The sequence below is a fragment of the Schistocerca nitens genome, chromosome 2 (genome assembly GCF_023898315.1).
Source record: "Schistocerca nitens isolate TAMUIC-IGC-003100 chromosome 2, iqSchNite1.1, whole genome shotgun sequence".
In the NCBI taxonomy this organism is placed as follows: Eukaryota; Metazoa; Arthropoda; class Insecta; order Orthoptera; family Acrididae; genus Schistocerca; species Schistocerca nitens.
The window spans coordinates 631,029,427-631,056,887 of record NC_064615.1 but is presented as its reverse complement, the minus strand read 5'-3'; the positions used below and the strand labels follow the sequence as shown (position 1 = coordinate 631,056,887).

Genomic DNA, 27,461 nt, shown 5'->3' with positions numbered 1-27,461 from the left:
AGGGGCGAGATCCCACACCAGGGGTTGGGATTCCTGCACGCAGTTGCACGCGACTACGTGAGCTTCTGGAGTCAGCATTCCTAGGCGCCAAAGTCATGACTTGGTAGCCATCAGCTCGCCACCACTGTGCACCGTCCTCACCAAGTCATGTGAGGGGCACGGCCACCTCCTCCACCAAAACAATATGAGTGTAGTCGCATGAGTGTTAATAAAATGTTTTGAATTTTGATGTTGTTTCTTTAGTAAGTTATCATCGGCTTGCTCCCTCGTCTTGTGGCACCACCATGACTCAACTCTTCAGTGATGTGATCTTGCCCCCCCCCCCCCTCATCTCTCCCCCTCGTAGACTACTTCAGCTTATGTCAGAACGCTGGCGCCGACTCTAGGATCAGACCGCCATGCTGCATGACGTCACAGCCGCAGCTTGTAGTATCATCGCACAGTAGGGTGAGCTAGCAAACTGTTGGTTCTACTTGTGTGGACAGAGAAGAGGGAGTGCAGGCAGGAACTATATTGGAAGTGGAAAGTTAGTCAAATCAGTCAGACTGGCTAACATGTAGCAGTTTCGTGGGAACTGCAGGAAACACTACTTGCAGCCAGCGAAATGTTCTCAGTGCACTATGTATAGGGCATAGTGCATGTGAGGGTATGGCACCAACACACGGCAAAATATTTGGCATCATTTATTAATTTAAATGGCCGACGTTATCAATCTGCCACGCCATAGAGTGTGTATTACAGCTACCTCTGGTTTAGCTGAGGTCAGAGGTACGAGCCGGCCGCGGTGACCGAGCGGTTCTAGGCGCTCAGTCCGGAATCGCGCGACTGCCACGGTCGCAGGTTCGAATCCTGCCTCGGGCATGGATGTGTGTGATGTCCTTAGCTTAGTTAGGTTTAAGTAGTTCTAAGTTCTATGTTAAGTCCCATAGTGCTCAGAGCCATTTGAACCATTTAGAGGAACGAAATAATCTCTAATCACATACAATGCTTTGCAGGGAACGGTAATTATTGTCACTTGACATGAACATCACTGTTATAGTTGCAATGGGGCAGTGTGGGAGTTGTGTGGGAGCAGTGCAGTAGCCAAACTTTTAGGCTGTTTTGGTAATGAATTCTTAAGATGGTTATTTGCAGCGCGGTTCGTTAGCATACAAGTTTCAGTGTGAACGCGATCGCTAACATATGGTAGCACGTGAATGTGGCTTTGCTGTATCGTATCAAAAGGAATTCATAATTCTCGAGCATCCGTAAATAAATATATAGTGTTTGTGATCTCTTAGCAACAATTCTCAATCTGAGACCTTAACTTTTCCCGGCGAATCGAATGTTCAAATAACTTACGGGTTTGCTGCCGGGCGACGTCGTCGAACACCGCCGATATTTCGACAGGAGCACACCCTGCCATTCTCAAGGCACAAATGCAAGGTAGAAAAAATGTGCAAGCAAATTTAATACCTCGGTTGACAGAGGAGAAACAAGGAAGACACCACACACAGAACAAGTGTCAACACAACCAAAGATAACCAACATCAGAATTATCGATGGTTACTATTAACCAACATGTGAGGTAGCACTAATTCTGTCCCTCTGTTTTTTGATGAGAGACAGAGCCGGATTCCAAGCAGCATTTAAACAAAATCCACCATCTCTGTTTATAAGGTTGCTTGATAGTCTGATTTCAACAGCTTCCTTAATAACACTATCCCAATAGCTTGACGTGCAAGCCAGAATCTCCGTGTTGTTGTATTCCATAGGATGACCGGTGTCAAGGCAATGTTCTGCAATAGCGGATTTGCTCGGCTGTTGTAAGCGTGTATGACGCTTATGTTCAATACACCGGTCTTCCACAGTCCTGATTGTCTGACCAATATATGACATGCCACAACTGCAAGGAATACGATAGACCCCAGCCTTACGCAAACCAAGATCATCTTTTACGGACGCCAACAGGGCCTTAATCTTAGAAGGTGGTCGAAAAACACATTTCACATCATATTTCCGCAAAATACGGCCAATCCTGTTAGAAATGCTTCCTGCGTAAGGCAAAAAGGCCGTAGACTTTGGTGACACTTCGTTGCTATCGTCACTCACTCGTTGCACAGAAGGCTGATGGCGCAATGCACGTTTGATCTGCCTCTCACTATAACCATTCTGACGAAAGGTGACTTCGAGATGTGCTAGCTCAGCTGCCAAACTTTCAGGGTCTGAGATAACGTGGGCCCTGTGAACCAAGGTGCGAAGTACTCCTTCACGCTGAGCTGGATGGTGATAACTATCAGCTCGCAGATACAAGTCAGTTTGGGTGGGCTTCCTATAAACAGAATGTCCCAACGTACCATCAGTCTTCCTTTTGACCAACACATCAAGGAAGGGAAGGCATCCATTACTTTCCACCTCCATAGTGAACTGAATATTCGGGTAGATTGAATTCAGATGTTCCAAAAACCGGTTTAAATTCTCACTACCATGAGGCCACACAACAAAAGTATTGTCTACATATCTGAAAAAACACGCAGGTTTCAAGGTCGCTGACTTCAATGCACGTTCCTCAAAGTCCTCCATAAACAAATTGGCCACAATAGGTGACAACGGGCTTCCCATTGCAACTCCCTCAGTCTGTTCGTAGTACTGACCATTGAATAAAAAGTAAGTGGAATTCAGCACATGTCGAAACAAATTTGTTAACACGACACCAAAATTAACCTCAATTAGCTGCAAAAAATCAGAGAGAGGAACGCGAGTGAAAAGAGAAACCACATCAAAACTAAAATATCAGAGTCATTCAAACGCAATCCCTGCAATCGACGTAAGAAATCTGCAGAGTTCTTAATGTGGTGTTCACACCTACCTACTAGTGGGCTCAACAAACTAGCAAGATGTTTAGATAAACGATATGTCGGAGCACCAATATTAGAAACAATAGGCCTCAACGGGACAGCCTCTTTATGGACCTTAGGGAGGCCATATAATCTAAGTGGTGCATCACATTAAGAATTAAGACTCTTGATAGTCTCCTGTGACAAAGAACTTTTCTTCAGGAGGTTATTTGTCTTTCTCTCAACACTCTTAGTAGGGTCAGCACCGATTTTGCGATACGCCGAATCAGAAAGTAGACACTGCATCTTTTGAATGTAATCGTGCTTGTTCAACAAAACGGTGGCGTTACCCTTGTCCGCAGGTAAAATAACAATATCAGGATCCATTCTAAGGTAACGTAAAGCAGCCGCCTCAGCTGCTGTAATGTTACACTTGGGTGGACGGGCCCCAGTCAACTCACGACAAGCTTCCCTCCTAACCTCTTCCGCAGCCTCGGAAGGTAGTTTATAAACACAGCCTGTTCGATAGAACTAATAAAATCAACGACTGGCAAACTCTTAGGCGTCGGTGCGAAGTTCAAACCTTTCCCCAGCACAGACAAAGCTGCGTCGTCAAACGTTTTCTCCGTGAGATTGATCACAGAACGTCGAGAATTAGAATTAGACACTGAGCCAAGGAAACGTTCAAACTATCAAGCAAAATCAGACTATCAAGCAAACTTATTAACAGAGATGGTGGATTTTGTTTAAATGCTGCTTGGAATCCGGCTCTGTCTCTCGTCAAAAAACAGAGGGACAGAATTAGTGCTACCTCACCTTTTGATCAATAGTAACTATCGATATTTCTGATATTGGTTATCTTTGGTTGTGTTGACACTTGTTCTGTGTGTGGTGTCTTCCTTGTTTCTCCTCTGTGAACCGAGGTATTAAATTTGCTTGAACATTTTTTCTTCCTTGCATTTGTGCCTTGAGAATGGCAGGGTGTGCTCCTGTCGAAATATCGGCAGTGTTCGACGACGTCACCCGGCAGCAAACCCGTAAGTTATTTGAGAAATCTCAATCTATTCCGTCATCATCCGCTTCCCTAAATAATCAGCACCTGCAGTCAGTTAGTTATTAAATTCGTGGAGAAAGGTGAGCGAGAAATCGTCATAATATAATAACACAGATATGCTATATATTGCTACCATGACAGGATTTCGAATCCTGCAGCTATCTTTGAATTCAGAATGCGATGGACAGCATCGGTATATGATGAGTTAAGTTGGTATTTTCACCGGTGCCTCCATTTTTCAAGCAACTTTAGATAGGAAAAGGGATATAACCAGTGAACAATTAAATTGATAATAATTTGCATGTGGATTACAGATAGAAATAACAGTGGCTACTCAAACTGAGAATAGTGATGTAATTAACACAGAAGACAGTGCTGATCAAGACGAAGTTGCCATTTATCCCATTAATGAATCGGAAATTGGTAAAAGAAATCAAGTACATGAACATTCATTTTGGGTGTAGATGCTGAATCAAGTGAGTCACAATAGAACACAATCGGAGTGGTACTGTAGGAAGGGATAATGCATTAACGCAGTTCTTATAAAAGGAGTTCAGATTTTAAAAAGAATTGTGATGATCAAGAGTAAAATTTAAATAAAAAGATCGACGATCTGGAGCAAAATTTAAATAAAATCTTGAAGAGAATGACAAAAAGCTAAACCATGCTATGTAGGATTTAAATGCTGAGAATGAAAATTGAGAGAGGATCTGAACAAAAAATTTGATGAACATGCTCAAAAACTGAAAGATATGTTTGATCATAAGGAAGTGGACATTTGTAACGAGCTGCTGGGCAAGTTTACTGAAGTCAGAAGGGAACTTAGCGAGTCTTTGTATGGGTTACAATCTGAGTTAGTGTCCGAAGTCACGACACATTGTCAGTAGATAGGAGTAGAACTAACTAAAATACACTCAAGTAAACTCACATAAGGAATTTGTGAAACAAGCCCTTTTAGACTGTGCACTAACTAATAACGGAGTTTTTCGGGCCAAAGATGAGTGCGAGAAAAATGAAAGTAGTGTCGGGTGTGTGCAAGAACAATGTTCTGACTGAAATCAAGAGTGCAGGACTTGGAAGAATCTCTGAAAAATGTAACGATAGATGAGACACAAATCGATTCAAATATAATCCGACGAGAAATAGAAACGCTAATGCGAGAGAATCGTAGTAAGTGTTGTCCAAATATCATTGTCGACAAAGTGCTCGGTCAAGGACAGTTTAAGAAATTTGGTGACGCGGTATAAAGTAATGTTTGCACAAATTTGAAATGAGTCAGGAAAGATCAATTTTTGTGTGCGATACATGATTGCAGGTGCGAGAACATGGGGAAATCGGTTGTCAGATCAGTACATGACTTATGCAGATTTTGAAAATGAGTTTCTCCGCAAGTGTTGATCGCGAGTAAAACAGCGAAGTATTAAAGAAAAATTATTTGCAATGCGCAGTTACGATCGCAAGGAAGGAGCCATGCATAATTTTCTTCTGAAACGCTGGGAGCGGAATAGCTATTTAGACGACCCCATTAATGATGAAGATTTGATTATAATGTTAGTAAAGTACTTACCGTGGATAATGAGAAAGCAATTTGCGTCATGCACGTTCGAGGATTCTGACGAGCTGTTGCGGGTTGTTGATCGCTTACAAAAGACCGTTAATGAAGAAACGCCTGGTCAATCGGAACAGAATATGACACGCCACATCATGAATCTCATCGATGCGATGCACCGCAGCGAGATAATTTTGGACGCTCATCGTGGACTCAGCAAGCGACAATCGATCATGACACAACGACACGAGGAAAGATGAACACTCGCGAAATTGTGCGCATAATGATGATGGGCTTCGACGCGAATACAGGAGGGAAAATGATTTTGACAGACGGAACCAGCAGGAAACACACGATCGAAGTTTGCGAGAGCGTTCACCGCTCCGAAATATGGATGACAGACACCTACATAATGAGCGATCGCCGGTAAACTGCTATTAGTTTCCGTAGTTTCCGAAGAGACCCGCTGCGGAACAGGCGATCTGTTTAATAGGTCAGACGTGAGAACACAAATGATTAAATGCGATAATGAACACATTAAGCCTGAACTACTGGAAGAAGGTTGATGTTTTAAGTCCATTGATTAAAGCTAGTGTAAATAGTCGGAAAATCACAGCATTTCAAAATTCAGGGAGTGAGACCACAACTATCTCCAAGACGTTATATGAGCAGCTATGAGAGATGGTACAGGTAGCTTTTTTCCCCGTCAGTAGTGCGCATGTAGTTACTGCAACTGGACACAGAAATCGTGCTGTTATTGGGCAGGCACTTATTAGGTGCACGTTTCTGGCAAGATATTTTGACATGGCGGTGCCAATTATTGATTCTTTTGTGGTGGACTGGATTTTTGGCAATGACTGGCTAACTGAAAGAAGGTTTAGGACTGATTTTGCAAAGGGGTCTTTAGTTATTTTTGATACGAATGAAGAACTGGGAAATAATTTCGTAGTTTTTGCCGGAGAAAAAGGAGAAGCGCCTGCTGGGCTCGGATTTAGAATTATCCGAAAGAAGATAGATGATAAGATCCAAGCGCCAACATATATGAAGGTAATGCATCCACAGATAGAGAGGAAGAAAAGCAGGAAGTCATGTTGAATATTCAGGAAAAATAGAAAACTTGAGTTATTTGCCCCCACGCCTTAGGGAAGAAATGCTATAAGTTTTACGTGTGCATGCAGAGGTCTTTTCAGGCACACCTGGACTAATGAAGGGATGTGAATGTCAAATTAAAGTGCGATCACACAGAGCTTTAAAAATTAAAACTCGAAATAATATTCTTCAGAAACTCTGTGGCACATCATGGGGATCCTCTGCATCCATACTCCTTAATTCAGCTCTGGGATCGGTTTTCCTGTTGCGGAATATTGCTTAGACGACTGGTGCTCACGGAAGACTTGTTGCCGCAAAGGTCATCCAAACCATGCGTCGTATAGCTCGTATAATCAGTAGTACAACTACTTTCTGTCTATCCCTACTTATGCATGTACCATATCTATCACCCCTGCAGAGGAAACGTGTACTTGTACGGGAGTACAAAAAACTACACAAAAATTCTCACCTTCCTGTTCACATAAATATTTCAGCCATCAGTGAAGGAAAGCGTCGTTCCCGTCACACAACCCTGGAAACCGCACTGATGTCAGTTGACAAAGGCCTTAATACTAATGACTACTTCGGACACACTTGGCAGATTAATGCTACGACGGAACAATTTAAGTTACCGTGCATACTAACCAAGCCACCACCTGGCTCTGAACTGCCGCACTAAATCAGATCGGCCCTTCTACATTTACGTCTATATCTACATACATACTCCGCAATCTACTTTACGGTGCCTGAAGGAGGATGCCCTGCACCACTACTAGTCATTTGCTTTCCTGCTCCAATCCGAAACAGAGCAAGGAAAAAACGATTGTCTACATGCCTCCGTACGTGACATAATTTCTCGTATCTTATCTTCGTGGTCCTTATGTGAAATGTATGTTGGCGGCAGCAGAATCGTTGTACAGTCAGCTTCAAATACCGGTTTTCTAAATTTTCTCAGTAGGGTACCTCACAAAGAACGTTCCCCTCCCTTCAGGAATACCCATTTGAATTCCCGGATAATTTACTTGCATGTACTTGCATGAAAATACTTGCATATTGTTCGAACCAACCGGTAACAAATCTAGCAGCTAGCCTCTGAATTGTTTCGATGTCTTCCTTCAATCCGACCTGGTGGAAACCCAAACACTCGAGCAGTACTCAAGATTATGTCGCAGTAGCATCCTATATACAGTCGCCTTTACAGATGAACCACACACTCCTAAAATTCTTCCAATAAAGCAAAGTCGACCATTCGCCATTCCCACCACAATCCTCAAATGCTCGTTCCATTTTATATCGCTCTGCAACGTTACGCCAAGATATTTAAACGATGTGACTGTGTCAAGCAGGACTCTACTAATGCATTATCCGAACATTAAGGATTGGTTTCTAATCATCCGCATTAACCTACATTTTTCTACATTTAGAGCTAGCTCTTATTCATCACCGTCTAGAAATTCTGTACAAGTCATCTTGAATCCTCCTACAATCACTCAACTACGACTCCTTCATGTGCACCTCAGCGTCGTCGGAAAAAAAACGGCAGGTTGCTGCCTACCTTGTCCGCCATATCATTTATGTATAGGGTGGTCCAAAAGTCTGTAAACACCCTGATAACATCCAAATGGAGTAGCAAACAAGGAAACACAGTCCCTACACACGAGGAACTGGAAGGGGGAAACTTTATAGGCTATGCCACCAACATGGCGGCCATCTTTAAAGCCGCCATCTTGGATTCAACTCCTAAATTTCAAATGGGAATGTGGTCATGTGACATATCAAACAGAGAGAGAATTTCACCAGAAAAACAATGCCGTTGTTATTTTAACATAGCTTCATTCATTCTCGGGTTATAGCCAATTACTTGCGGCAGCAGTGGGACGCTCGGAAGCGTGAGTATTACGTACTGAGAAGTCATAAAGTGGAGTCTGAAACGGTGCAAAGTGACTATCCCCTGGCTGATATGTTACATGTGTTTAACTGTTAGGTATCATTTACTCATGCTAACGTTTTAATCATTGTTTCCTTATTTACAGGTTACAAAATGTCCTTAACACATGAAGAACGCATTGAAATCATCTTGATATCAGGAGAAGGAAGCATATGGTTCATTGCCGAGGATTTCAACAACCGTCACCCAACCAGACAGCCCATCACTCACAGCGCAGGTGCCAAACTTTTGGCCAAATTCCGAGCAACAGGTTCTGTCGCAGATAAACCTAAGTCTGGAAGACCAAAATCCGCCACTGATGAAGCAACAACAGTGAGCGTGTTGGCATCATTAGCAAGAGTCCGCAACGGAGTACTCGTCGCGTGTCACAAGAATGTGGCGTTAGCCGTACCTCCATACTGCGAATTTTATCACAGCACAAGTGGCACGTGTACAGAATTCAGCTGCTCCAATACCTGGACGAGGATGACCCACACCGTCGGTACAGTTCGCAGAATGGGTTACACGGCAACTGCCGATAAACCCACGTTTCCCCTATCAGGTGCTGTTCAGTGATGAATCCAATTTCTTTATCAATGGTGAAGTGAACAAGCAGAATCACAGATACTGGTCCGACACAAATCCGCACTGGATTGATGCTTCCAAAACGGTCGACTCACAAAAAGTGATGGTCTGGTGTGGTGTGTGGGGTACCAAAGTCGTTGACTTTTTTTTTTATTGATGGTACGTTAATAGCCAACTGTCATCTGAGGTTATTGGATGAAGAAGTGTTTCCCTCGTTGTTAACGGAGGACGGGACATTTCTGGAATTCTTCCAGCATTATGGAGCCCCACCACATTATGGGCACAATGTGCGAGCTTACCTGGATGTGCAGTTCCCTCAAACGTGGATTGGTTGTAGGGGTGCTGTGGAGTGGCCACCACGTGCACCAGATTTGACTCCTTTGGATTTTTATATTTGGGGTCATGTCAGAGCACTGGTTTATTCTGCGAAAATACGGGATTTGCATCATCTAAAACAGCGCATTGTTGATGCGTGTGGTCAAATTCAGCCAGATATGTTGGTAAAAGTTCATCAGGACTATCCAACATAATGGACAACATATCGAGCCATTCCTATGACTGTTGGTGGTCTCTCGGGACTGTGTAACATCGGCGTAATGTCTCTTCGGCACATAACACACACGCTGCCGAGCGTCCCGCTGCTGCCACATGTAACTGGCTATAACCCGAGAATGACTAAAGCTATGTTTAAAATAACAACTGCATTTTTTTTCTGGTGAAATTCTCTATCTGTTTGATATGTCACATGACCACATTCTCATTTGAAATTTTGGAGTTGAATCCAAGATGGAGGCTTTCAAGATGGCCGCCATGTTGGTGGAATAGCCTATAAAATTTCCCCCTTCCCGTTCCTCGTGTGTAGGGACTGTGTTCCCTTGTTTGCTACTCCATTTGGATGTTATCAGGGTGTTTGCAGACTTTTGGACCACCCTGTATATAGAAAATAGTAGCGGTCCTATCACACTGCCCTTGGGCACTCCTGACAATAGCCTTGTCTCTGACGAACACTCGCCGTCGCCGGCAACGTACTGGATTCTATTGCTTAAGAAGTCTCCGAGTCAATCACATGTCCGGGAACCTATTTCATGTGCTCTTAGCTTCGTTAACAATCTTAAAATGAATAATAACCAACACTGGACGATGTGCCGATTCTCTGCACAAGTGGAAGAAAATAAATGCTCCAAGTTGCGACAATGGCTCAGAAAAGGAGACTGTTCACCATATAGTTCAAGAATGTCCTGTGGGCGCCTTCCCTGGCGATCCGACAGAGTTGCTGGTGATGAAGGAGGGGTCAATAGATTACATTAGTGGCCTGGATACTAGATTGTAATTTGAGATAATCGAGGGGCTGAGAGTACAAGTGGTACAGCTGACATTTTGAAAATGATATAAGCACACATTAGTAAAGCTAAAGTGTGGCTCTCTTCACAGTAAAAGAACTACAAGCGATTTCCTGCATAGTTCAGCACGCTGTGATGATAAATTTTAGGCTCCAAGTCAGTACCTGGAATGCATTTAGAACACAATTAGAACAGGTAAAATGACGGACGAAAGGAGAATTGCTGCTATCTTCAATGTACTTTCAGATACGCATTTTTGAAAGTAGTGCAACAGCCTAACGTGCATGCTTTTAAGATTAATTATAGGGATATTTAACGCATGTTTAAAAAGGGCCTGTTTTGAAATAGTGGATGTACATCTTGAAGCAAAACAATATATCACAAGGTCGTTGAATGTGGCCATACGTACGAGGAATGTGATAATGCAAAGAAACACTTGAAATGTGTATTTGTTCCTTAAGACAGGGTGGAAGCCTGAAGAAAGTCAGCCTAAAGTTTTCCATAATGGAAATGAAAACAAAAAACTTTCCTTCAGTTAAAACCACGGATGCCATGGCAAAGAATAAAGTTGTTAAATACACTCAAGGAAACAAAATACAATGGTGAAATGTTAGTAGGATCAGTATTAGCAACGAAATCTTCTAACTATACCGTTCAAGTATTCGCTGTAAATGTGATCTTGAGTTTATTGAAGAGGATTTTAGGAGGCACAACATTGGTCACCTACCAATACCTCTTCTGCAGGCTTTGCATCAAGATGAGTACGATATAAAATTTGATAAGTGGAAAAATCTTCAGGAAATAAGGCACCACAAACATCCAATTTATCGTGAGTTCTGTAACAATATATTCCATTCCCAGACAGCAGTTGCCATTTTTTGTAAGAGGAGCGAGTGAAGAAATTAAGTGGTCAAAGAAGGACACAAGCAAAGCTGAGAAATGCACAACGCAATGGTACAGTATGAGAGTGTTGCCTCAGGAAGAACATTCTCATAGAGTTACCAAGGATGGAAACTATTCTGATTCTCTACTAAGGCACTGACTGCGAGAGGATTGTAGAAGGTGACACTGAATAGTCTCTAGTACGTGTTGAAACCTCATCAATATATTTTTGTTTTGGTATTTTTATGTTGTTTGCCATTTACTTATTGTTTTCCAGTTTAATATATTAATTTTGCATTAATTACACACGTACTGTTTTTAGGCAGCGAACATGTACTATGAGGGTCATATGTGTTGCACCAAAAAATCTTCAGAATTAAGCACAGCAAAGAAAATGTTTTTGCACTTCTACCTCATTTACTGTAAAAGGTTTTATGATGCAAGGAGTGTACGTATTTTAATACGTTATAAAAAAATAATGCAGAAGTGCTTACAGTCTCTATCCATACCTACAGATATACATGGAGTAAGTAACCATTAGAAAAAAATCTGATTTTTCGATAGGAACATATAATTTATAAATATTTGGCCGTTGGGATGAGTACTGGCCGGTCCGACCGATTAGCCTGCTACTGATAAGTTTATGATAAATAACGCATAAAAGGTATCTCCTTTGCTGGGATGACAACGACTTTATTCGTTCGCGTTCGTAGGTCAAATAAAACAGAACGTCTTTTAGACGCTATGTACGCTGTACGCAAAGACAAACTCGAGAGAGAACGAATACGGCTCTTGTTCACTCGTTACTAAGGGCTAAGCACAATCACAGAACTCACCACAGAGTAAACACGAACATGTAAATTGTTATGAACTAAGAGTAAACGACAAGGAGTTTGCAGACAAAACACAGAGCTCCTGGCGGCCGGTGCGGAACTAATTTGACAGAGAGAAATGGAACACAAGCGGCGCAATAAACGCTTGAAACACTCGCGCATTACATTATACCGAAGTACTGGTCGCGGTCGTTACAAATAGCCGTTTACTTTGGCAGTCATTTACAAAGTTTGCTTCGACAAGCACTTGTACTCTCGGCCCCCTCAGTTGTAAATATTAGTCTTTATAATGTAGCCATACGCTAAATAATACCTGAAACAAATAAACTAGCTTGTTGGCCGACAGGAAAGTTGACGCACCTGGTCCGGGCGGGTCCATATCTGCACACATGAAGAAGAGCGCCTGGCGGCCGCCTTGGGCGACCAGGCTGTGCAGCAGCTCCGTGTGTCGGTTCGCGTCGAGCACCCCCTCCTCCACCAGGTTGGGGTCGATGTTCATGTGCAGCGCCGCCTGCTCCATGATGAAGCGGTGCGTCGCCGTCAGGCCCATCCCGCGGTCCGACCGCGCCTCGCGAGCCTTCGCCTGCACCACACGTCTGTACTCACTAACATCACTTTCATAAACCGTCAAATACGGTACCTTTAAAAGTAACCACAGACAGAAACCCTGGCGTCAAGAGGCAAAGTACAACATGCGACGTAGTCGCGCGCTTACCATTCTCTGGGAATCCTTGGGTACCTGTAATAATGGTGCTGCGTCGGTTAGTTGCTGGAAGAAATGCATTGTTTGTTACAGAAACAGTTATTAACCACTAACTTGATCATATTTTTCTTTAACACACTTTGTCGTTTCTTGCTATTGCCGGTTTCGACCGTTTCGTTCATCATTAGATTTATAGGACGCGTTATTAAACGGCTGTTGAATGATGCCTAGATGCCAGTCAGTGTGTCCTAGTTGCTTTGAAGACTTGCATCTAATTTTCTGTGTAGCATGAATTGCTGTACCGTAAAATGGGGTTACTTTGTGACAGTTTTTAAGGTTTTGCTCCCATTTGTCGGACAGTGTAAATTACGAAGTTTAATAAGTAATACCAAGAAGTTGCTGAAACCTTCCACTATGTGGCGATATGTTATACAAATAAATATGTTCAACAGGAAACCATTATACAACTGTTACAAGTTATCGCAAAGTTACCCCACCGGGTGGGGCTAGTATGTGACACAGCCGGCCGCGGTGGTCTAGCGGTTCTAGGCGCTCAGTCCGGAACCGCGCGACTGCTACGGTCGCAAGTTCGAATCCTGCCTCGGCCATGGATGTGTGTGATGTCCTTAGGTTAGTTAGGTTTAAGTAGTTCTAAGTTGTAGGGGACTGATGACCACAGATGTTAAGTCCCATAGTGCTCAGAGCCATTTGAACCATTTTACTATGTGACAAGCTTTGTTTTTGCTTCGAAATGCATGGAAAATAAGCATTGACACAAAGTAACCCCATCAAATGTTTATTTGAAGCAATACAAGAAATAATGATTTATTGTTTGATAACATAAAGAATTTACAAAGGTACCTACTTAATATAAAAATAAATTTTTAATATCAAAAAAACCTCGCTTTCCTATTGGTGTTGGAGACGTTATTTTATACAGAGCTTCCTCCACTGAATAATAAATGCAATCATCTCGTTCTGGCCACTTCCAGTATATTTTTGACCTTTCCATGACGCTTACCATGTAGCCTGCTGGTTTGATATCAGTCACTCTTCCGGGAATCATTTCCCCTTCGAAGTTCCCTACCACAAAGTCATCAAGTTTGAATGTGCATTCAGGGGTCTTCTTAGTGGCCCTTTTCAAGTGGTGTCCGTGTCTTGTGTCTCGATGTAACTTACCAGTAGTCGAAGGTGCTTCTCTGTCTGATGGCTCATATGATGAACTGTCACTAAGTAACCCCTTAACATGTTGATTTTATGGTTTTATAATTATACTGCTTACATAAACACAATTAACGTCAAATCACGCCATAATGCATAATGTAGCCAACATATTAACAATCAGGCGTACATACCTGTTTTCTGCAGTTCTTTCACATGAACGGCTCCAGCACACAAAGTTTACAACAATTCAAACAATGGCTCCAAAGCAGGTTTCAATACGAACGCACTGCCGATGAACAAAAGAAGCGCGGGAAATTCAGCAGGCTGCTGCAAGATGGTGCAGCACTATAGGCAAGCCGCTGCCGCTAATCTTTGCTTTTTAGACATCTTGGACGCAGCGGGAGATTCGAAATAAGCGAAAATGAACTTATGTCACAAAGTAGCCCCTACAGTCACAAAGTAACCCCACTTTACGGTATTCAACGAACATACTGGTTTCACTATGCTTTTTTTTTCCTACCCTAGTCATGAGTTACAAGTGGCTTGCTATTTACACTTACACGTAGGACAACCTTATTTTTCATCAACGTCACATGTTCTGCAAGCACTGACAACAAGCAAAAATGCTACAAAGTAACGATGTGTCACCATACACTGATCAGCCAGAACATTATGACTGCCAACATACCATCGACGTAAACTAGTCCAGGCAATAGTAGCGTCACTTGACAAGGAATGACTAGTCAGATGCACGCATGGTGCATGTAGTATCAGTGAGTGGGTTGTCCATGTGTAGAATGGGGATGCTGCGCGATTTAGCTGATTCTGACCGCAGGCAGATTGTAATGGCTCAGAGGCTCGGCACGAGAATTTCGAAAACTGCACGGGTGTTCGAGGAGTGTTGTGGTGAGCGTCTTCCAAAAGTGGCGAAACCAAGGCGAATCACATCCAGATGTCATGGGGTTGGGCAGCCATCCCTCATTATTGATGTCGGATGTTGTAGGCTGGACAGACTGGTAAAACAGGACAGGCGGAGAACTATGGCAGAACTAACATGCTGGGCAGAGTGCAAGAGTATCTGAACACACAGTGCACCGAACACTCCTAACGGTGGACCCCTGCAGCAGACGACCCAAGCAAGTACCAATGTTAACACCACAACGTCGACAACTAAGACTGAAATGGGCACGTGACCATTGGCACTAAATGTGGGTGCCGTGGCAGAGCGTTACATGGTCTGCTGAATCCCGATACCTTCTTCATCATGCCGATTGGTGGGCGGGAATCCGTCGTCATCCAGGGGAAGAGCTCCTTGACACCGGTACTGTGTGATGGAGACAAGCTGGTGGCGGTTCCATTACATTTTGAGGAACATCCAAGTGGGCATCCATGGGCCTAGTGGGGGGGGGGGGGGGGGAGGACTCGTGCAAGGCACCATTACGGCCACGGAGTACAAGGTGTGTTCAAAAAAGAAACCGAACTTTTGCAATAGCGCGCCAACCAGCAGAGAGAGCGGGCTGCGGCTACTGAGCGCACCTAGCGGCAGGCTTAGACAACAAATAGCCATTTGCCTAGTGTCACTTGGACAATTAACAAGCGAACCACAGCCGCTGAAGTAAGCACATGTACTGTCGGATTAGTGCAACGAATGAGCTTGAAGAACGGGTGTGTGTGAAATTCTGCAACAAACTTGGCAAAGCTTTGGCAGAGACATTTCAAATGCTTAGCCAAGCATATGGGGAGGACTGTATGAGTCGCAAGCAGTGCTACGAGTGGTTTAAACGTTTTCAAAAGGTAGAATGTCGGTCTGTCGCGATTCCAAGTCCGGACGTCCTTCCACATCAACAGATGATGGCCATGTGGATAGCGTTCGTGCTGTGATTCGCGGAAATCGTCGTTTAATTGTTCGGGAAGTTGCTGAGGAAATGGGCATCAGTGTAGGATCATGCTACCAAATTTTGAGTGGAAAACTTGAGATGCGTAGTGTCAGTGCAAAATTCGTACTGTGTTTGTTGACTGAAGGTCAGAAACATACACGTGTCGAAATGTGCGAGGAACTGCTTGCCGCTGTTAATGACAATGAAATCTTTCTTAAGAACATCATAACAGGCGATGGGACGTGGGTGTACGGCTGTGATGCTGAAACGAAGATGTAGTTGTCACAGTGGGCGGGCAAAGGGTCACCGCAGCCAAAAAAAGCACGCATGGACCGGTCAAAGATCATGGTGATATTGGTTGTGTTTCTTGACTACAAGGGCATCCGTCATGAATTTGTGCCACGTGACCAGATGGTAAACAAGGAAGTGTATCAGGTAATCGTCGTGAACATGAGGAATATTGTGCGCAGGAAGAGGTCCGAATTGTGGGAAAACCAGAGTTGGATGTTGCATCATGACAATGCGCCAGCTCACGCATCACTCTTTGTCTGCTGCTATCTAGAAAAACAATATATTTCTGTTGTGTCCCATTCACCGTATTCTCTGGACCTAGCCCCAGCAGACTTTTACTGTTTCCCAAACTGCAAAACACGTTGAAAGGACGTCGTTTCCAAACTATACAGGAGATACAGAACAATGCGACGAAAAACCTGCTCGCTATCCCACAAAATGTGTTCCAGGATGCGTTCCAAAACTGGAAGAAACGATGGGAACGGTGTATTGCCAGTGGAGGGGACTATTTTTATGGGGACGGTGCTTAAGATGTTTTACAATAAACAATAAAGCTGATACAGCAAAAGTTCGGTTTCTTTTTGAACACACCTCATGTCAAGCACTAGCTCAAATCATGTACACCCCTTCATGACGATCAGGTTTCCCGACGGCAGTGGCATTTTTCAGTAAGATAACATGCTATGTCACAAGTTCAGTAGTGCGATGGAGTGGTTCCAGGAACACAGTGGCGAGTTCCAGTTGACGTGCTGGCCACTCCAACTCGCCACATCTGAATCCAATTGAACACATTTGTGATGTGATTGAACATGGCGTCAGAGCTCGTCGCCCCCTCCCCGGAATTTACGGGAATTGCGTGATACGTGTGTGCAGATGTGGTGCCAACTCGCTCCAGCGACCTACCAAGGCCTAATTACTTCCATGGCACGACGCGTCCCCGCTGTTATCCGGGCTAAAGGTGGACGTACTGGCTATTCGCTACGTGGGCATAATGTTCTGGCTGATTAGTGTGTCGATGAAATGATCGTATGGCATTTACTGGCCGGGATATCCCCATTGGGGTTACAAAAATTTGGAAATAACACGTAAAAATGCATGCTTGAACATAAATGTAAAATACATTTGTTCCATGGATGTCAGAGACGCGTTCCCTAGCTGTGATGGGTAGGCTTTGCGGCGGCAGATGGTTCCTAGTGCTGTCTGCTGTTATCAGCAGCACAGTTCTGGTGTCCTCTTCCGTTCGCTTGTATAGCATTATCGGGACAGTCTGCTGCGCTCTTTGTTTGTAGACTATTCTATCGACAGAGTTCTTTGGGAGGGTGAACAACCCCAGGTGCATGCCCAGGGAAGACCCATGCGGCCCTGCTGCGAGTATGGCCCCCCATTCCATGGGCGTCTGTGCCGTTCTCTACTGTTCCATGATCTCTGTCCTGAGCGGAGACAGCACAGACAAAACTCACACTTGGGTGTATCTTTTTATGGTTTGCGCTTAGGGGACGCAAACTCTGGCTTCTTGCGCCGTCACACTTGAAACAGATGTAGTTACGGTATCTGGTGATAGGTTCGTTATGGATGGTATGATTCGCAGTGCATTTAACTCGTCGTGGAGTGGCTGACAACCTAACAGTTAAAGCATTGCGGGTTTTCCCTCTTGGTGCACATGTCCTCCATCATTATAATAATTACTTTATGCATGTGATATGCCAGATAACACGATTGTGGAGAACATCTCTCGCGACAACAAGCATCAGTGTCGTATCTTTGTGCTTCTTCAGGTAATGGAGGCATGTGACGGAGCGTAGGCCACATCCATAGTTAAGATCCTCTTTGCTACCGTATATGGACCAGGCTATTTTTGTGCTGCATGCTCTGGAATATGATCTCCAGTAGCTGTCTTCAGAGGACGAAAAAGTATAGAACGACATCTTAAATCTGTCCCTTGAGCCAAACGGAGAAGGTCTCATAGTCGATGAGCTGTTTGAGCTGTTACAAAAAAGTCAAAGAAAAAAGATCCTTGAGTGCTGTAGCGGACCTGGAACAGGTGCTTAGCGATTCAACCAATGGTCAGTGTTGTCACAGCCCCATAGACAACTATTGTTTTCACTGAAGCCATTTGTGTTTTGCAGTTGAAAGCTGGCAACAGTGCTGCCAGCTGTCAGGGATCTTCCTTCACTGTCTCTATTATAGTACAGCTATAGAAGATATTAGAATTTGACAACCACTGGTGGGGGATTTTGCTTCCCTCGCTAGCTCCTCAGCTTCCATCTAGCGAGATTGGAATTTGTAAGCTCTGCTGGCGATACAGTAAAAATAAGTGCCCAACTTGCCGTCCTCTTAACCTGTATAACAGCATCCGCATCTGGTGCAGGTTTCGCCCTCTTCTCCCTTAGCGAACTTGGCGTACTTGCAGTTGTAATAGCCGCCGACCTCTTGTAAACTGACATGGTTCCCAACGTGGAAGGTATTGAAAGAACCTCGTCATGAGATTCGGGCAGCAGTAAATCAAGCAGTTTAGGTTCCATGGTGAAATCCGTCTCACTGTCTGTTTACATAACAGGATTCGTCATGGAGGCACGGCTGACTGCGACAGACGACCAGCAGACTCACCGGTTGCCAACTAACCAATCATCCTGCGTGTGAAGCCAAAACTTCATACACAGTGCTTTCATGTACTTCCTCACTCAGCAACATCGCTTACTCGAACGACTGACACTGGGTGCCCAAATAACATACCGAGCGACGTGGCGCAGTGGTTAGCACTCTGGACTCGCATTCGGGAGGACGACGGTTCAAACCCGTCTTCGGCCATCCTGATTTAGGTTTTCCGTGATTTCACCTAAATCGTCTCAGGCAAATGCGGGATGGTTCCTTCCCAATCCTTCCCTAATCCAAGCTTGTGCTCCGTCTCTCATGACCTCGTTGTCGACGGCACGTTAAACACTAATCTCCTCCTCTTCCCAAATAACATAAATTATAGCGCACTGCACGCGCGTTTTGCGCATATGTCATGATCGTAACTGTAAGACTGAACACAATACCAGCAAGCAGTGCCGTCCAAAGCGAAAATTAGAAACTCATATGTACGGCGGGTTGCCATACACTGCGGCCCTCAGCATACTCTGTCGTCTTCGAAGAGAGCAAATCAGCAAACAATGGGATTCGATATGGTAGTCAATTGATAACCGCTTTCCCGGTTAATAACGTTTACAGCCGTGGGTTTTCCCCGGCCTCATTAATAGTGGAATATAAAAATGAGTTAGCAATAGCTTGTTTTATCGAAGAAAACAGATGCCTGAGTGCTGTAGTGGACCTGGAGCAGGTGCTTAGCGAGCCAAACAATGGTCAGTGTTGTCACAGCCCTATAGACGACTACACGAAATGTTCTTCCATGATGCGTGTGATCTAACCCACGTAAGCCATACCGCATATCCAGAGGACATGTCCTTTCCATACCAATGATCGTGCAGGCAGAAAGGTTTACATGCTCACGTGAATATGAGATCTATGCCTGCAGTATTGCAGCTACTGGCGGGGTCGCCAATCCAAGCCGGACAGCTCTCAGCGAATGAACTTGATGAAAAGTGTCCCACATGTCCCACTCTTCTCGCATCTTTCCATAGTCAATTTCCCAGTGTCCTAGGTGCTCAACTAGAGGTGTGATGCGATCAACGCTGAGGTGTGTGTGGTATGAGAAGAAGTGCTGTGAACAATGCCTTAGGAGTACTGGGCAATTTCCCTCAGTAATTAGCCTTACATCAGTGTTTCAACCTTATGTATCCCCAGTTCTTGTGGGGCCAAAATGTAGAATACAGGAACCAACTTAATGCTGAAGAACTTAATGTTACCTCAAATACACAGACATCAGTAACTGAATTGATGGACACTGTTTCTACAACTGGATTGGGGGAGAGACCAGTCCAAGAAGTGGAAAATGTCACTGAAAAGTTGGATCAGATCAAGATCAAAGTCGTATCTAGGGCTTGGAGGAGGAACCTTCTAAGAGACAGAGAGTAACGGAAGACAATTAGAAAATCTTGAACTAAGACCTCCAAGAAAGTACACTCTCGGGCTGAAAGGGGTAAACAGACCCCCTCCCACTTCCAAGACAGGGAGTAAGAAAACCAGGGGGAAGTCTGTTATTCCCTTTTCCCAGGATAACCAAATTCAGAAAAAGCTGAGGCAGGAAACAGGGTAATAGGCCTATAGTACTGCAGTCTACCTATAGTGTTGCAGTCACAGTTCTTAGGATGGCAGAAATCCAACAAAGATATCTACTTGTTAATACCACCTCGCAGCAGGAGAAGTTAGTTCATGTGGTTCTTTGAAAACATTGGCGGAAGACGCAAGTAAAGGCACCAAATTAAGGATGGTCTGCCTGAGCAAACGTGCTCTAATCTTTATCTTGGCGGGGGGAGGGGGGGGATGCGACGGTAGACTAGTCGAAGAAGATGGTGCCCAAAATATCTCCTGGGAGGAGGAGAAGCTGCTGGTTAAGACAGCAGAGGAAGTCACAGCGAAAATGTCAATCTGAGTTTCCAAACTACCGAGAAAGTATGGGTACACAACCAGAAAGTCTCGACAGATGACTAGAGGACAGTTAACCGAAAGGTTGCATCTGACAGCCAAACTCTTGTGTAAAGGGCGGTGAGAAATCCTTGAAGGCGATGCGAGAAAAGACATAAAACTGTATTTAGGGTTCTCGTAGGTTACTTTCAAGCTGATTAAGGACATCAGAAGCGACAATCACGGCAGGCCGACGGCTAGAGAAGTCGCAGATAAACCTATAACACAGCAAGGGGGCAATGGTCGCCTTGAGTCGCCTTCTGAGAAGAAAGGAGATGGGCGTGGCCCTGATTCAGGAACTCTTTCTATATAAGAGGGATGTATAACATCTCGGAGGATCTGAAGATAAGCTGATTTGCGATAAAAATCGACCTCGAGAACATGCATTTATGTTAAAAATAGATTTTCAGTCTTGCTGGCAGTGAACTTCTGTGACATGTACTTAGTGACCATCAGGACGAAACAGCATGAGAAATGAGCATGAAGGAAATTCTACTGACCTCAAGTTATCTTCTCTACGAGCAAAGTGCTCCTTCTTCCTAGGAGGTGAGGAGGCTGGTAGACAGCTGTTTGCAGCTGAATGAATAACTGCTCGTTGAAACTTCTTCGCAGATTAAAACTGTGTGCTTGACCGCGACTCGCCCTCAGGATCTTTGCCTTTCGCTGGCAAGTGCTCTACCGACAGAGCTACCCAAGTACGACTCACGACCTGTTCTCACAACTTTACTTCCGCCAATACCTCGTCTCTTACCCTCCAAACTTCACAGAAGCTCTCCTGCGAAACTAGCAAGCCTAGCACTCCTGGAAGAAAGGATATTGCGGGGACATGACTTATCCACAGCCTGGGGGATGTTCCCAGAATGAAATTTTCACTCTGCAGCCGAGCGTGCGCTGATATGAAACTTCCTGGAAGATTAAAACTGTGTATCGGACCGAAACTCGACTCGGGATCTTTGCCTTTCGCGGGCAAGTGCTCTACCTACTGGTCTATCCAAGCACGACTCAGGGCCGGTCCTCACATCTTTACTTCCACCAGTACCTCGTGTCCTATTAGCGCACATTCCGCTGTAGAGGGAGTATTTCATGCTGGGAACATCCCCCAGGCTGTGGCTAAGCCATGTATCCGCAATGTCTTTTCTCCCAGGAGTGCTAGTCTTGCAAGTTCCGCAGTAGAGCTTCTGTGCAGTTTGGGAGGTAGAAGAAGAGGTACTGGCGTAAGTAAATCTGTGAGGAGGGGTCTGAGTCATGCGTGGGTGGCTCAGTCGGTAGAGCTCTTACCGCCGAAAAGCAAAGGTCCTGAGTTCGCACCTCGGTCCGGCACACAGTTTTAATTTGCCACAACGTTTCTTATCAGTGCACACTACACCGCAGAGTGAAAATTTCATTCTGAAAACTGCTGGTTTGTTGCAGTGCTAACGCCCCTAAATGGAGTGGGAAAACAGCGACACCAACATCAGAGGTGAGTAACTACTTGAATTCTTATTAGAGAGAAATCTGAAGATGTTGAACAGGGGAAGAAATCTACCTTCACGAATAGAAGAAGGGAATAAATAATTGACATAACTTTTGGACCCATACTACTAGATAGTTAGTCAAACAATGGCGTGTGGTGATGGAGCCATCCTCACTTGATCACATGTTTTTCTTATATCCATTTAATATAGAGGAAATGATAGATGAATTGACGTCTGCCATCATGATCTCGTACTTTGCAAAATCTCCAGACACCAAGAAGTGCACAAACAGGATTGTACCTTGGTGAAACAGTAGTCTTGAATTGCAAAGGAAGCAGATAAGAAGACTGTCCAACTTCGCAAGAAGGAAAGGACAATGGGCAAAATATCGAGGGCCCTTGTCAAATATAATCTTGCTATTAAGCAAGAGAAGCACACATCCTGGAAGATAGTCTGTGCAGAGGTGGAAGGTACAGCTGTCAGGGCCAGACTTCACAAAATTCTCATAAGAATATCAACAAATCCAGAAGGCCCACTAAGAAAGGAGGATGGAAAGTACGCAAGGACAGAGCATGAAAGGGTGGCTATGCTCCTCAGGATTCAGTCCCTTTAATGCACTCTGGTAGATTATATATACAAAGCTTCAGTCCCTGCGAGGTATTGGTTTACAGGCAACAGACGGGAGAACTAAGAATCTGCCAGAGAATGTGTTGACTCAAGAGAATTCAGTGGGCGATGGAAACGTTTCAACTGATCAAGACACCAGACCCAGATGAAATTATTCCGCCTCTAATGCAACAAGAAGAGGATGGATAAATCAAACTTATATGCAGACTGTTTACAGTAAGTCTAGTAACAGGAATCAAAAAAATGGCTCTGAGCACTATGGGACTCAACTGCTGAGGTCATTAGTCCCCTAGAACTTAGAACTAGTTAAACCTAACTAACCTAAGGACATCACAAACATCCATGCCCGAGGCAGGATTCGAACCTGCGACCGTAGCGGTCTTGCGGTTCCAGACTGCAGCGCCTTTAACCGCACGGCCACTTCGGCCGGCCGACAGGAATCAATCCCAACGCTTGGAGGACAATAAAGGTTATTTTCATCCCAAACCCAGGAAGAATTGATCACACCAAGGCTAAGGATTTGAGACCAGTCAGTCGGTCCTCCTTTCTTTTAAAGACATTAGGAAAACTGGTTAATGTGCACGTTAGTGAAAAGAAGTTAACTGATGTTCCTTTACATGAAAACCAACACGCGTATTAACCAGGCAAATCATCCAAAGCAACACTTCAGCAACTTCCTGTGAAGAAAATTGTTCTCTGCATCTTCTTGGATATTGATTAGAAATGCAGAAGAGCATGGCCTTAAGACCACTATATGGAGGTGGATTCAGACCCTGCTGACAGACTAAAGGCAGGTTGATGTGAAAATGGTTATCAACACCACAAAATAGTGTCCCTATTACTATGGAGAACCAAATGGCGTCTAGCAATGAATCCCGAGCATTTTTATACTGGGACCGTGTCATGCCGCTGCTGTCTGTTGTGAATGGTTAATGCCTTCAAGGTACTCATGTAACACCCTATGTCGAGGACTCTAGAACTCCCACCAGACTTCAAAAACAGAGTTTCATGACCATCTGTCATCTGTCGTTACTTTGTTTTGCAATCGTAAAGCTTGTCTGTCTTCACAACTGACAGAAGTATTTAAAACTGGTGTTAATGCGTATTCACATTTGGTGTCACTGCAGAGTCGCTTTCATAAAATCTGTCTAGTAGTATCTTCACAATCCACGTATTTCTGAAGAAAACGACATGCATTCAATTCCAGAATACCATCCGTGTTTTTCAATTTCCCGAAATAATTGTGCTAAGTGGAAACGAAATTACCTATGTCCTATTTTATGTTACATTCGTCTTAAATATTAGCGTATATGGAGAAACAAATAGAGTTACAGTGTGAAAAAGTAAAGCAGCACTAACATACCTCTTTCTCTCTCTGACTCTCTTGCTCCTTGAGCCAGTTCTTCGCACGTAGATTTCGTTTTCTTGGCACAACATCTCTCCTAAATCTCTTCCTCTCCATTGTGGTCCCCTATGGAATGAAGAAAAGAGTGCGTCTTGGCAAAAGAAGAAAATACAAAGTTCTTCAGAACAATGTCGAGAAAATTATTGTAGCAGACCGTTGACGCTAAGTTCACAATATGTTCATAAGATCCTACTTATACCCCTGTCCCCTTTTATATTGAAACATGATGCTAAGAAAATAAAAAGAAGCATAGCAGAGTTCAAACGTCTCATGGCAGAGGCTCTTTCAAAGTTGCAGGACGTCTGTTACAGAATGTAAGAAGCCAGCAGCATATTTTGTATATAAATACACTGCCTGACCAAAAAAAAAATCCCCAGACACACGGTCGGCTGACATTGTAATTTCAAACAGGTGCACAGAATTTGCGAATATGTAAATGATTATACTGTTGCAATTCCCCATATTTTGTATATAAATACACTGCCTGACCAAAAAAAATCCCCCAGACACACGGTCGGCTGACATTGTAATTTCAAACAGGTGCACAGAATTTGCGAATATGTTAATGATTATACTGTTGCAATTCCCTGTTACTGTTAGAGAGACCATCAGAGCACAGTAGTTTTGTTCATGTTTAGTGTTGTTACGACGGTGCTACGGTATAAATGGGGCACGGACAGCGGCAGATTTTGAATAATAACTGTGAAGGACACAAATATGATGCGTACTCGTGTGATAAAGCGTTATCAGCAGCTGACATAGTTTGGTCGGTTAATCGAAACCAACAATATCCATATTTGAGGGGCCTGATGTTGGACCGTATGGGAACGTGAAACCAGGCATACTCGTTTTGAAACTTCCGGTCGACCATTCTGACCACCAAAGGTAGTATCTCCGCATTTTGGGCGAAGCACATCATCGTCCCTTCATATTTGTGCTTTCCAGCCGAGAACAAGTAATGGATAGAGGCAACATTCTGTGCCTTCTTGCAACGTTGATTGAAGGCTGTGTTTAAAGTGGTGCTGTGAACAAGAAACGTGGACTGCCCCTGAGTGGCGTCACATTGTGCAGAGTGATGCATCGCAGTTCTGAACTACCCTGGCATGACTATCGTTGATGATTGTGGCGGCGACCTAGGGAGAGGTGCCATTCTTTCAATGTTTTGGAGAGGCACAGCGATATTACTGCTGGGGTCATGGTGTGGGAAGCGATCAGGTATAGCTTCAGGTCATGGATGATTGTGACTGAGGGAATTTGACTGCACAGCAGTAGGTCTCAGACATACTGCGACCTATGTCTTACCTTCAATGTGAAAGTATCGTTGTGCTATTTTTCAACAGTACAATGCCCGTTCACACATGGCATGTGTCTCTATGACGTGTCTGTGTGCTGTTGAGATATTCCTATGGCCAATCAACATTATTATCGAGATAGTGTCTTCATTTCGCTTAATGGGTGGTATGGAGTCATTAGCTGGAAGACCCCGAGGGACAGGTTCAATTTATGACTTCTTCCTTCTTCTCACATTTCTTTAGTTTTCCTTTCTCAAAGCGTGAAGGTTATGCATTACGTGTAAATTCCTACGATTAGAGCATGTATAGTGCCGTATTTCCATTGTTAATAGAATTATACTGACCTTCGACTCAGCGCCACTGCATTTAAGTAGCAAACGCTATGCAGGACGTAAATAATACCCTTTCTGATTTGTAACTCTTAGTTTTGAATGGTTGTCACTATTCATCAGTGCAAAATACTTATCCCAGATTCTCGGATTAAAGTACATTGTTCTTCCTAGTCAATAAACTACCAGCTCATTTTAACATCATTATTTCTAAACCTGATCTTTTAAAATTCTTCCATTCTAAGAAATTTCATTTTTTGAATTTGGTAGTCTTGTCGTTTGTTTATAGTTCTTAATTCTGTCCGACGTAACATGGAAGTGCACCTATTGTTTTATGAAACATCACGACAATTATTTCTGTGTACCGATTTTTAGATGTCTCTTCCTCTCTTATTCGTATTGGTATTCTCTCTTTATCTGGTTATACACATGATGAACTCTAGCTATTCATGGATTTAGTTTTATTTTCCTTCTGGGCTAGCGTCATGTTATACCATCAGTTTGAGAATCGTGCAAATTGCGAATTTTATTTCCGTGTTTTAACTGTCTTATTACTGTTTTCTGTTTTGGACATTGGGATAGAGAAAATTCACTTAGAGGAATTTGGGAAACAACCATAAATGATCTCCTCTCAGTAGGAATGCATTGGTGATGCTGGACGCAAATTGAGTTTTAGTTTTTTTGGGTTGTCTACATACGAGAGAGGGGAAAATGCAGGACGACATCATTTCCCCGTACCCTTCCTCCCTTATCCTTCACCCCTCCCCCTGACGCTCGCCCTCCATTTCCTCTCTCATCCCCCCAAATCCTCCCTTACGACAACCATCTCCTAAGCCACGCCCCTTTCTTGAAACTGGACGAATCAGGGAGTTCCTACTCCAAAACGCACATGTTTTGCTCTCCCAATGACAGGCCAGTATTTTACCGTCATAAAAAATGCATTTATCTACCAGAGAGCTTCTTAAATCAGGAATGAGCAAGGACACGATATCATTCTAGTCCAATGGTGATGGCAGCTGCGTAACATTTACAAATGATTGTCCGCAGTGCATATCCACTGGAGTCCATAGTTAAAGCAACAATCGAAATTTACACTGGAGTCCAAAATTAAAGCAACAACCGAAATTTTGCAAGGCTGCGTTTATTTTGCCACAAAGCAGTATAATCAGGTGATAATAAAGTAGAAACAATATAAAGAATGCAATACGTAAACAACTGCAACTCGCATAAAGGTAGACAAAAATGTTATTCGTTCTTTCCAACGGATTTTCACACATATTCTGACAACTGGTTAATGCACTCAGTATGGGATGCAACCATCTCTGGCGGCAGCACAGGCCTGACAAACGACAGGGCATACTGCGAATGATGTCATCAATGTCATGATGAGACAATAACGCCCATTCTTCCTTCAGCGCTACTCGTAAGTCTTGGAGAGTGGTTGGTGGGTACTGACGTGATGCGGCTCGTGTCCCTAGTGCATCCCAGACATGCTCCAGAGCAAGACGTTCCATACGTACAATACCTTCCGTTTCCAGGAAAATATTAACCACCCATGCTCTGTGAGGTCGAGTATTATCGTCCAGCAATACGAAGTCTGGGCCCACACCACCTCGCAACAATCGCACATGAGGTCCCAAGATCTCGTCACGATACCTAACAGCAGTTAAACATTGCTGAT

At 43.8% G+C, this 27,461-nt stretch overlaps 1 protein-coding gene across 1 annotated transcript in view; it reads right to left on the bottom strand.

Annotated features, from left to right (window-relative positions):
* The window catches only part of LOC126235215 (dynein axonemal heavy chain 8-like), a 570,318-nt gene extending 546,102 nt beyond the window's left edge, over nt 1-24,216 (bottom strand). The window contains exons 1-2 of the mRNA XM_049943945.1: nt 24,118-24,216; nt 12,436-12,658 (exon numbers count right to left, since the gene is read on the bottom strand). Of these exons, the coding sequence (XP_049799902.1) occupies nt 12,436-12,658; nt 24,118-24,216 (322 nt within the window). The remainder of the gene's footprint in view (nt 1-12,435; nt 12,659-24,117) is intronic.
* Nucleotides 24,217-27,461: the final 3,245 nt, after the last annotated feature.